This window comes from Camellia sinensis, chromosome 4 (assembly GCF_055761805.1).
Source record: "Camellia sinensis isolate YWXY chromosome 4, ASM5576180v1, whole genome shotgun sequence".
NCBI classification, from domain to species: Eukaryota; Viridiplantae; Streptophyta; class Magnoliopsida; order Ericales; family Theaceae; genus Camellia; species Camellia sinensis.
Genome location: NC_138964.1, coordinates 16,635,364 through 16,647,450, shown reverse-complemented (window position 1 = coordinate 16,647,450; position 12,087 = coordinate 16,635,364). Strand labels below are relative to the sequence as shown.

The following is a 12,087-nucleotide window of genomic DNA, read 5'->3' as shown; positions in this document are numbered from 1 at the left end:
AAATTATATTAAACCCCACAAATTTAAAATAATTACATTGAGCTCCCTAAGGTTTTAATTCATATAGTACCTAATTCTACTTGGATGAAAAAAAGAATGATATTGTCATATTTTTTACAATAAAATATATATTTTACTGTAATTATTTGCATTTTACAACCATTTATATTAATTTTAGTATCATTAACCTTATTAAAACAAAAATCAGTATAATTATACTAAAAGGGTTGAGTTTCTCTCATGTTAACTATTTCAACTTGAGAGAGCGTTTGGATTTGATAAGTTCATTTTAGAACCGACTTCGGTGATCCAAACTGTTCACTTTTTAGGAATTGTTAAGTTGAATATTCATGCAAAAAATCAAGATGATCTAGTATCAATAACTATATGTTTGAATCAAATTTGTATTATAAAGAATAGATGGTTATTTTTGAAATTATGTGTCGTCCATTTTTCTACAACAACTATGATTCAAATATATAGGTGCCGTTTGGCAACACTTACGTTTTCTGTTTTCTGTTTATATTTACAAAAATTTAAAAAACTCAAATAAAAACTTATTTGGTAAAATTTTTGATTTATAAATCAGTGATTTCAGTTTATAAATTTGGCCAAAAAATGAAAATACGAAAAATGTATTTCCATTTTGAGTTTTCAGTTTTTTTTTTTTTTTACCACCCAACACTAGCCACCACCCGCCACAATTTTTCACTACCGTCTTCCGCCACCACCACCTGCCACCACTACTCACCACCCACCTGCCACCACCACCTGCCACCACCAGCCACCAGCCACCCACCAGCCACCTGCTACCCACTCACCACCACCATCCACCCATCGCCGCCGCCGCCACCGCCACCACCCACCCACCACCCGCCACCCACCTGCCATCCGCCACTACCATCCACCGCCCACCACCACCACCCGCCACCTACTTGCCACCACCACTCACCAGCCACCTACCACCACCAGCCATCTGCCACCCGCCACTCGCCACCCACCTGCCACCACCCACTATAACTACTACCACCACCCACTTGTTACCACCTACCACCCGCCACCGTCACCCACCCACCCACCACCACCACTACCACCCGCCACCACCATTGGCCACCACCCATCACCACCCGCCACCTGCCACCACCACCCACCACCCGTCGTCACCACCCACTTGCTACCACCCATCACTCGCCACCGTCACCCACCCACCCACCCACCACCCATCCGCCACCACCCACCACCATCCGCCACCCACCTGCCACCACTACCCAGCACCCGCCGCCACCACCCACTCGCTACCACTCACCACTTGCCACCGTCACCCACCCACCCACCCACTACCACCACCCACTACCTACCTGCCACCACCACCCGCCATCCGCCACCCACCTGCCACCACCACCCACCACCTACCACCACCACCACCACCACCCACTCGCTGCCACCCGCCACCGTCACCCACTGACCCACGCACCACCACCACCACCCACCACCACCAGCTACCCACCACCCACCATCATCACTTTCCACCACCGTCTTCTGCCGCCACTTGCCACCACTTGCTATTTCTCACTCTTTTTTATATTTTTAATTTTTTTTAAACATTTTGTCAATTACCAAACGCGTTTGTAGTTTATGTTTTCCTAAAAATAAACAAAAAATAAACAAAAATCAGTTTATAAAATTTTTGTAAATATAAACTGAAAACGTAAACATTACCAAACACACCCATAGTAATCGATATTCGATTATCTTGATTTTTTGCATGAATATTCTACTATACGAGTCTTAAAAGTGAATATTTCAAATTATCAAAATCAATCCAAAAATAGACCTACCAAATTCAAACACACTCTCTCAAAATATATATATATTTTTTGATTGGCAAAATGAAAGACTTTATTGATGACAAACCATACAAAGTATGAAGGATACATCAATAAAAAGGAGCTTGGAGCTAAACAAAGAGAAGTCAAATCCATACTGAAACTATAGAGCTTGTTGCATTTAAATTTCTACTCATATTCAACTCAATGGTAGGTAGGTTTGCATATCTATAAAAGGAAGCTAATATTTTCCAAATAGAATCATAGTAAAGGCCTTTGGCAACACAGATTGCAAAAGTTTTCAAACAAGCATTGTTTTTATCTCTCAATCATGGAAGCTGTTTCACAGGTCTCTACAAATGTACCAAGGTACAGGTTATAAAACGTTATATACACTTTGATAAGAATATACCAAATCAAGCTCGAGCAAGTATAACCAAAGGAAAAACAGAAGATAACTTCCCTCTCTCTAACAGAATTAGTTAGAGAGATATATGAATGTATAGATTGTATAAACGGTAGCTAATAGTTGGTTAGTTTGTTAGGTTGCACTCTTGTATTATAAATATAGATGTACTGACTGATTGTTAAATCAGATTGAAGTTTTCAGTTTCTCATCATGGTATCAGAGCATATCTACTCAAACGAGTATTGATCCTTTTTCATATTCTTTCTTACATTGAATTCTTGAGTTTGAGTTCTTGAATCTGTTTCAATGGCTTCTTTTCCTCCTAATCTCACACTTCTGATTTCAAACCTCAATTCTTTTGTCACTATCAAATTGGATTCTACAAATTACATTGTTTGGAAAACACATCTCCAAAATATACTCAGAGCTACAAATCTTCTCTGTTATGTGGATGGTACTTGTGCTTGTCCATCTACAACAATCACAGATTTAGAAGGCAAAGATGTTATCAATCCTGAGTTTTTGAGTTGGACACAGATCGATTCACATTTGTTAAATTGTATTACAACAACTCTAACTCCCACAGTGTTTACATCTGTGTTTCATTGCAAAAGCTGTCAAGAAATCTGGAAATATCTTGATAAACGCTTCACATCACTCTCCAGATCTCATATACACCAACTCAAGAACAAACTCAGTAGTATCATGAAGAAATCTGAGTCCATGGAAGAATATCTTGCTCAGATCAAGAGTCTTGTTGATCAGCTAGCACTTGCTGCCTCTCCTATTGAGGATGAAGATCTAGTTTTGATTACTCTAAATGGATTGCCATCTGAATATAATGCTTTAAAAGTAGCTATTCGAGCTCGATCAGAGGCCATCACCATGGAGGATCTTGCTTCTCTTCTCTGTTCAGAAGCTTTGCATATTGAAGCCGATCACAAATCCTCTTCTTCAGATCTCACTGTTGCTTACACTGCAACTCGAAATGAGATTCCTAACCAGTCATCTTCTTATCAGACTGGTAGTCGTGGAAATAGATCATCATACAGAGGCTTTTCTCATAAAGGAGGAGGTAGATATTTTTCTAAAAAACTTTCAGTCGAGGTCAAGGAGGAAGATCTTCATCATTTCATCATCCATCTTCCTCTTCTTTGGTCTGTTAGATTTGTGGCAAACCAAATCATACTGCTCTTGAATGCTGGCACAGATTGGATACTTCCTATTCAACACAAACTCCAACTGACAAACCTACTTTTCTTACATCTTCATCTTCTGCTTCACCTAATTGGTATGTGGATTCTGCTGCCACAAATCATGTAACTCCTGATCTTACTAATGTCCAAGTCTATAGTCCCTATCATGGCCAAGACCATGTGACTGTTAGGAATGGTAGTCATCTTCCTATTCATAACACCGGTAATGGTATTCTTCCAACTCCTTCTTTTCCTTTCAAATTAACTAATGTTCTTCATGTTTCACATATTTAATCTAATCTTCTTTCAGTTCATAAATTGAATTTTGATAATAATTGCACTGTTACTTTTGATGACAAATCATTTGTGGTTCAGGACAAGACCACCAAGATACCTCTCTTTAGAGGTATTTATAGTCATGGCCTTTATCAGTGGCCTTCATTTTCTTCACAAGTTTCATCATCACAACATTTTTTTTCTACTTGCTTGGCTACTGCTACATGGCATACCAGACTTGGTCATCCATCTCCACAAAAGCTGCAATATCTTGTTAATAAGTTTCAGTTGCCTACTACTTCATCATCTAATAAGAATTTGTGTCCTCATTGTAGTGTGGCCAAGAGTCACAGACTTTCTTTTGCTTTGTCTAATTCCACTGTAAATAAGCTCCTTTCTCTTGTTCATAGTGATGTTTGGGGCCCTTTCTCTCCATCTATTTATGGATTTAAACACTATGTTTTGTTCATTGATGAATTTAGCAAATTTACTTGGGTTTATTCTCTTTGTTATAAAAGTGAGGTGTTTGCCAAATTCATGGAATTTAAGGTGTTTGCTAAAAATCAATTTGAGACTACTCTTAAAATTTTTCGCACTGATGGTGGTGGAGAGTACACTAGTTCTCAATTTGAAACTTTTCTTAAAACACATGGCATTATTCATCAAATGTGTTGTCCACACACTCCTCCCCAAAATGGAGTTGCCGAGAGGAAACATAGGCATATTGTCACCACCACCATTGCTTTGCTACATCAATTAGGCCTTCCTCTTGCTTATTGGTTTGATGTTCTTGCTACTTTTGCTTTTCTTATTATCAGGTTGCCTAGTTCTAAACTTCAAAATCAAACTCCTTATGAGGTCCTATTTCATCATTCCCCTGATTTTGCATTTCTTAAAAGCTTTGGTTGTAGGCGCTTTCCCTGGCTTTAACCCTATGCTTCTCGTAAGCTAGCCCCTAAGTCCATTCCTTGTGTCTTCATTGGTTATCAATCCTTTATCAATTGATATCGTTGCCTTGATCCTATTTTTGGAAAAATTTATTTGTCTCGGCATGTTACTTTTGATGAATCACTCTTTCCTTTTCTGACTTCATCTATTTCTACCTCTACACATAACTCTCCACATACTCTTCCTCAACTACATTCCTTTTTCTGGTACTCTTCTCAACCTGCTGCAGCTTTTGTTCAGCCATTTGCTGCATCAGTTCAGTCTTCTGCTCCTGCTGTTTTTGCTTTACCTACAATAGTTCAGTCTTCTGCTACTGCTGCTGTTCAGTCTGCTGCTGCTAGTCAGCCTGCTGCTGCTGCTACTGTCTTGCCTAGTCTGCCAGCCTCTGCTTTGTCTCCATCTTCTGCTGTCCCTACCTCTACTCCTATTTCCTCTCTGACTATTGATCTTCCTTTTGTGCGGCCTATTCCCACTGCTCCTTCTCATTCTTCTCTCAATATTCATCCAATGACTACCAAGTCCAAGTCTTGTTCTTCTGCTCTTCTCTCTACTATTTCTCCTCTTATTAAACCCACTTGTTTCTCTGAAGCTGCTTTAACTCCTGAATGGTCTAAATCCATGCAAGAGGAATTTCAAGCCTTACAAGACCAAGGTACATGGTCTCTTGTTCCTCTTCCTCCTCACAAGCAAGCCATTGGCTATAAGTGGGTGTTTCGCTTAAAAAAAAATTCTGATGGCTCCATTGCTCGCCACAAAGCTCATCTTGTGGCTAAGGGCTATCTCCAGCAAGAAGGCATTGATTATCATGAAACGTTTAGCGCTGTTGCCAAGCAACCTACAGTTCGGGTTGTCCTTAGCATTGCCCTTCATTTTAATTGGTCCATTAAGCAGTTGGATATTTCAAATGCTTTCCTCCATGGTCTTCTTCAGGAAGAAGTTTATATGGTGCAACCTCCAGGTTTTGAAAGTTCTTCTCCTCAACATGTGTGCAAACTGAAAAAGGCTCTCTATGGGCTTAAGCAAGCTCCTCGAGCTTGGTATTCAACATTTTCTTCTTATCTTCTCTCCACTGGCTTCACAAATAGTCGCTGTGATTTTTCTTTGTTCATACAGCGCACTTCTACCACTGTTACTTTTCTTTTGATATATGTGAATGATATCTTAATTACTAGAAATAGTGCTGCTCATATCACTTCTCTTTTTCATTATATGCACAAAGCTTTCTCTATGAAAGAATTGGGTGATATTTCCTATTTTCTTGGTATATCCGTGACTTGCATTGCCTTTGATTTGTTTCTCTCTCAGCACAAATACGCCACTGATATTCTCACAAAGGCTGGTATGATCAATTGTAAACCATGTTCTTCGCCCATGGCATCTAAATCCGATCCTCCTTTAGACAATTTGGTGCCCTTTTCTCAGCCATCCTTGTATCGAAGTATTGTTAGAGCCTTACAATATCTCACCATTACCAGAACTGACATCTCTTTTGCTGTCAACCATGCATGTCAGTTCATGCATGCTCCTATTGTTGCCCATTTCAATACTGTCATGAGGTTACTTCGTGACATTCAGGGTACTCTTCATCATGGTTTATTCTTCACTCCGGTCACTCTGGATTTGCATGCTTTTTCTGATTCGAATTGGGCTGGCGATGTTCTTGATCGTAAGTCTACCACTGGGTATTGTGTCTTTCTCAGTCCTAACTTGATTTCGTGGTCTGCAAAGAAACAATCAACTATTTCTCGGTCCTTCACGGAAGCAGAGTACAGGGCTCTTGCTCAAGCTTCCGTTGAACTTCAATGGCTTTGCATGCTTCTCCAAGAGCTTTCTCTTCCTTCTACTACTCCTGTTTTATGGCGTGACAATCTCTCCGCCAAATCTCGTCTCTAATCCTATTTTCCATGCCCGCACTAAGCATATCGAGGTGGATTATCATTTTATGCAGGAGCAAGTTCTTTCTCACAAAGTTGTGGTTAAACATGTGTCTTCCTCTAATCAAGTGGTTGATTTGTTTACCAAACCCCTTCCCGTGGCTCAATTTTCTTATCTTCTTCCCAAGCTTATGGTGCGTGCCTTACCCATTCGCTTGCAGGGGCCTGATAAGAATATACCAAATCAAGCTCAAGCAAGTATAACCAAAGGAAAAACATAGGATAACTTCCCTCTCTCTAACAGAATTAGTTAGAGAGATATATGAATGTATAGATTGTATAAACGGTAGCTAATAGTTGGTTAGTTGGTTAGGTTGCACTCTTGTATTATAAATATAGATGTACTGACTAATTGTTAAATAAGATTGAAGTTTTCAGTTTCTCATCACACTTCTCATCTATTTCTAATTTAACTGCGTGATATAGTTTTTTTTCCCAATTAATTAGTGTTATATATAGAGAAAACTGGTAAATTATTGATCATGAGTTGATAGGGATTAAATGAGTCTTTGTTTCTCTTTTAATTCTTTCTCTAATTGATACATTTCTGTTAAAGCGTTAAAAAAATGGAAGGCAATATGAGTTTTGTTTCTCTTTTAATTCTCTCTCTACTTGTTGAAATAAGCATATTTTTAAATATTTTGGTGAATATCAGCTGTGTGTTGTTGATTATCTACATTCTGCTATTATGAAGTGTTGAAGTGAATATCTGCAGTGTTACTCTCAACTCTTGTGCTGGTTTAGCTTGGTTTTGCTCAGATTTTGGTGCTGAGGTATGGTGGTGGGATCTGATCTGATGATGCTGGTGTTAGTTTGTTGTGATTTGTGTAAGGTGTTACCATGGAACCAGGGGAGATGTGTCACATGATGTGTACACTGGGCTTTTTCTGGTCATGGTGTGATTTTTGTGGTTGTCTAATCTTGGAGACTTCCTTCTTCAGGTGGGGTGATCTACAGACTGCTCTGCTTTCTCTTGATTGAGCTGATCTGTTAGTCTTAGTTTTGTTCAACTTTGCAGTATGGGTGGAGTTAAGTTGGTCATCTATGTTTTGTTAGTGGTGATCGCACTTTGTAGTGTCTCCTTGCTGTGTTCTGCCTTTCTTGTTTTGTTTGTTGGTTCCTCACCAACTGGAGCTTGGAGTTTCAGTTAGCTCCAAGCTCCTCTTCATTGATGTCCTGTATCTTTTGCTTGCGTTCATCAGCAAAGATTTTCTTTGCCGATTAAAAAAAAAAACAAAAAAAGAAAACAATAGGTAGACTAATATCAACAGACACAAATAATAATAATAATAAAGGAAAATTTAAGATTTTATGAAATTTCTTTGAAATATTTTTTTTGGATGAATTAGACTTTTAATCCTGTAATTTGACTCAAATTTCACTTTACTTTCTATTATTTTAATTTGAACAATTAGATACTTACACTTTAAGTTCAATCTCAAATTGGTCCTTCTATCTAACCTTTTGTTAATTTTTTTCTACGTGCATAACCTAAGATAATAACAATGTCTTGAAATCACTAATTTTAACTTTCAACTTGAACAGAAGAATCAAATTGAATTTTCACTAATTTTAATTTTCAATCATTAGGGTTTTTGACAAAAAATGATTATTGAGTTAATGATATTTATAATTTTACTCCTGAAAAACACGACACAAGCTGCTTAAGGATGCATTTTTTTTACATAAAAAAAGTACTAACAATTGTAATTAATTAGACTAAATTGAAATAATATCATAGATTCAAGATCAAAATAGGCTCAATTGAAATTATACGGATCAAAATGACATACAAATCAAATGGTAGGAACTATCGGTATAGTTTGCCCTATATTATTGGATGAAAATTTGTGCAAATGATTCAGATTAGAGGGGAAGGTGGCACTGATCACCGGTGGAGCTCGTGGCATTGGAGAATGCATCGCAAGGCTGTTCACCAAACACGGAGCCAATGTGATCATTGCTGATATCCTAGACAACATGGGTCACTCAGTATGTGAAGACTTGGGTGATGAACTTGCTTTTTATGTTCATTGTGATGTGAGTAATGAAACAGATATTGAAAATGCGGTTAACACTGTCATCCTCAAGTATGGAACGCTCGACATCATGATTAACAATGCAGCTACAGGAGACGAAGCGAAAACCAGCATTCTTGACAATGAAAAGTCTGAGTTCGATCGAGTCATTAGCGTGAACCTAACAGGCGCCTTCTTAGGCACCAAGCACGCAGCTCGCGTGATGATTCCAGCCAAAAAGGGTAGCATTATTACAATCGGAAGTGTTTCTTCTAGTGTTGGTGGTGTTGCTTCTCACGCATATACGAGTTCAAAGCATGCTGCGGTAGGACTGACCAAGAATGTTGCTGCAGACCTTGGGCAGTTTGGGATTCGCGTGAATTGCTTATCGCCCTACTTCATTGCGACACCATTGACAATGAATTTTTTCAAGATGGATGAGAGTGATGCCTCTAGTGTTTATTCTAACCTCAAAGAAGTGGCTCTTTGCTCCGAAGATGTGGCTGAAGCTGCTCTTTATCTGGGGAGTGATGAGTCTAAATACATGAGTGGGCATAATCTTGCACTAGATGGGGGATTTGCTGTTATCAATCCAGCTTTTGGGTTGTTCGCAAAACCCAAATAATTTATTTTTAATCGAAGCTGATGTATTTGATATAATAAAAAATATGTTTGAGAGTCCTAAAATATAAACCTTTAAGGTTAATTTAAGAATCATATTTTTAGTCTCTTTTAACATTTCTGGTGTAATATCTAAAAAGAAAAAATAATACTAAAATAATGATCTCGTTATATTTTTATTGTAAAGAGGATGAGTCTGCAGAAAAATAAGTTAATTTTAGAATCTTCTTTAATTTTAACTAAAAGAAAAGGCAGTGTATTCCCACACAAAAAACAATCACTTGAAATCATATTCTTCTTTTTACCCACAAATTGAAGTGACATAACCAAATATTAAGGTCAAATATCCTTATTTTTCAAAGCCATGTGTCACAGAATTCCAAAATATTCTGTTAATCACAAAATTTTCAATTTACCCAAAAAAAGGTATCCAGATGAATATAAAGCCAAGTTCGATGATGACGGAAGTGGTAAAGAGTGAGGGAAATAGAAAGAACAAATATAAAAAATTTTGATAGGTTTATTTAATATAAAAGTGGTGGAAGTTATAATAGAGGTTGTACGGACATAAAAAATATTGTATTTGAGGACAAAGAAATTCATCAAAGAAGATAATCATCGCACCACGCGATCGCCATCTATAAGACAAAACACCCCCGGCCGTAGCCAGGGGTCTTCTGATACCCAAGTTAGTCCTCTAATATTATCAAAATATTCTGATACCCAAGTTAGTCCTCTAATATTATCAAAATATTTAATTGATAAATTCATAGAAATTGCATACCTCAGCCCATGGGGTTTCTGCCTATTTATAATATCCAGTGATTTGCCTAGCAAGTAGTTTGAATATTCTAGAAGTCCTATCCCAAACAATCTCCAGTTGTTTAGGACTCCTATATCGATGTAAGATTTAATCTCTTGATGAGTTTTTCATAACACAAAATACTAATACAATGTTTGATGAGAATTTGACAATTGTCATACACGCGATAATCTATAATTACACCACGTAGTAACGTCGAGACTTACATAATTCTTGTAGTTATTTTTATTCCTCATAGGGATAAATTACACTAAGTATCTTTGAAGTTTCACCAAAATCTCATTTTAGTTCATTTATTTTCAATTGTAATAGTCAATCTCTTATACTTTAAATCAAATAGCAATCTCACAGTTCCATCCATTTGCCGTTAAAAAATTTGACAAAATTTGTCATTTGAAGCGCATGTGACATTTGTGTTGTCTCATTAACACTCTTATAGTTTTACTAAAATCTCACTTTAATCATTATACTTTTATCAAAGTCTAAATTTAGTACCTCTACTCTTATTTTTTATTAATTTTATTAACGGAAGGACGTTAACTGTTATAATTGAAAGTGAAGGGACCAAAGTGAGTTTTTTGTGAAAGTGCAAGGATACTAATTATAATTGACCCTTAAAAGAAAGTTAATTTTCTTATACAACCTATGATAATATGGTAACCAAATTTTAGTTTCTCGTAAAAACTACTAAAAAATACAAGAATGTTCAAATTTATTATAGAAGTAATCACTTATAGTTAGAATTCTTATTTTCTCTTTTTCTTTATTTTTTTTCTTATAAAATTTTCATCCTAACCAACTTCATACAAAACAATATTTTTTTTTTCATTTTCTTTTCTTTCACTTTATGTAACGCCCTCAAAATAATACATAATTCTATCATCTCACTGTTCTATATACATGATAGAGAAGTCACATTTCCATACATACATCAAAGTTAATATTACAAAAGAGTATTTCATACAAGTTACAATGTTTACAAAAATAGTAAAATGCCCTGCGGGCTTACGTCTTTCCAAGTTTCGACATGGTTACACAAAAGAAGAGTTCTAATTCTTTTACAAGTAAAGCCTTCGGCTTAGGTTTACATTTAAATACAAAACAGACAAAACAACAAAATGAAGCCTTCAGCTCCAAACCTCCTGAACTATACCCTTGGAGGTGGCATATCACCTGTACCTGAAAATGGTGTCCCAAGTAAGGTGAGCCAAAGCCCGGTAGAGATATGCTAAACCAAACATGAGAAATAACTAAAACATTAGCACTCGACAAATGGATAACACTTGTAAACCAACTCACACCCTTCCCATAGCCCAACACAATTACGTCCATATTTCAATCCACTTCCCTTTACTTATCCAATTCAATTCATAGACATGGTTCATTATCTAACCAAGCAATTTAAATGAGACTACAACTCATCTTATTAATACTTCCATTATCCATAATTCAAAATGAGACTACAACTCATAATATTAACACTTCAATTATCAACTTCATTCATACACTTCCATTTATAAGGTTTTGGGACTTTCACCCTGGATACTCCGGCCAACTTAATTATCAATGGAATCCATCCCCTATCTCCTCCCAAGCAAGATACATATACAATGTATTAAAGCATATAATCACATATGGAGTACATATACAATGTATTAAAGCACATTATCACATATGGAGTACATCCCTTATCTCCTCCCAAACAATGGAGTACATCCTCTATCTCCCCCCAAGCAATGGAGTACATCCACTATCTCCTTCCAAGCAAGATACATATGCAATGTATATAAACACATTATCGTATACAATGATCAATTCAAGCACATATTCAATGTGTTAATCTCACCGTCATATTCAATGACATATTTCAATTGATTAGTTTCAATTCACCTAATCATTATGCTTTTCTACAACAATTATGGTTATCCTCCACCGATAGCCCAAAACAGTTATATCTAGACAAATAATTAAATTTACCAAACAGATAAATTATTATACTTCCCACCGATGAGTGATTTATCAATCTAACTATGCTA

The 12,087-nt window shown here is 36.9% G+C and overlaps 1 protein-coding gene across 1 annotated transcript; it reads left to right on the top strand.

Annotated features, from left to right (window-relative positions):
• The first annotated feature begins 2,041 nt into the window (after window positions 1-2,041).
• On the top strand, window positions 2,042-9,345 carry LOC114256914 (secoisolariciresinol dehydrogenase-like). Its single transcript, XM_028196604.2, has 2 exons — window positions 2,042-2,195; window positions 8,455-9,345. The coding sequence occupies exons 1-2, from the start codon at window positions 2,158-2,160 to the stop codon at window positions 9,230-9,232; spliced, it is 816 nt and encodes a 271-aa protein (XP_028052405.2). The 5' UTR covers window positions 2,042-2,157; the 3' UTR covers window positions 9,233-9,345.
• The last annotated feature ends 2,742 nt before the right edge of the window (window positions 9,346-12,087 follow it).

Excerpts from the sequence above, each read along its gene's own strand:
- LOC114256914 (XM_028196604.2), top strand. The coding sequence starts at position 2,158 with ATGGAAGCTGTTTCACAGGTCTCTACAAATGTACCAAG. Across the intron at positions 2,196-8,454 it reads GTCTCTACAAATGTACCAAG|ATTAGAGGGGAAGGTGGCAC; the intron begins GTACAGGTTATA and ends CAAATGATTCAG.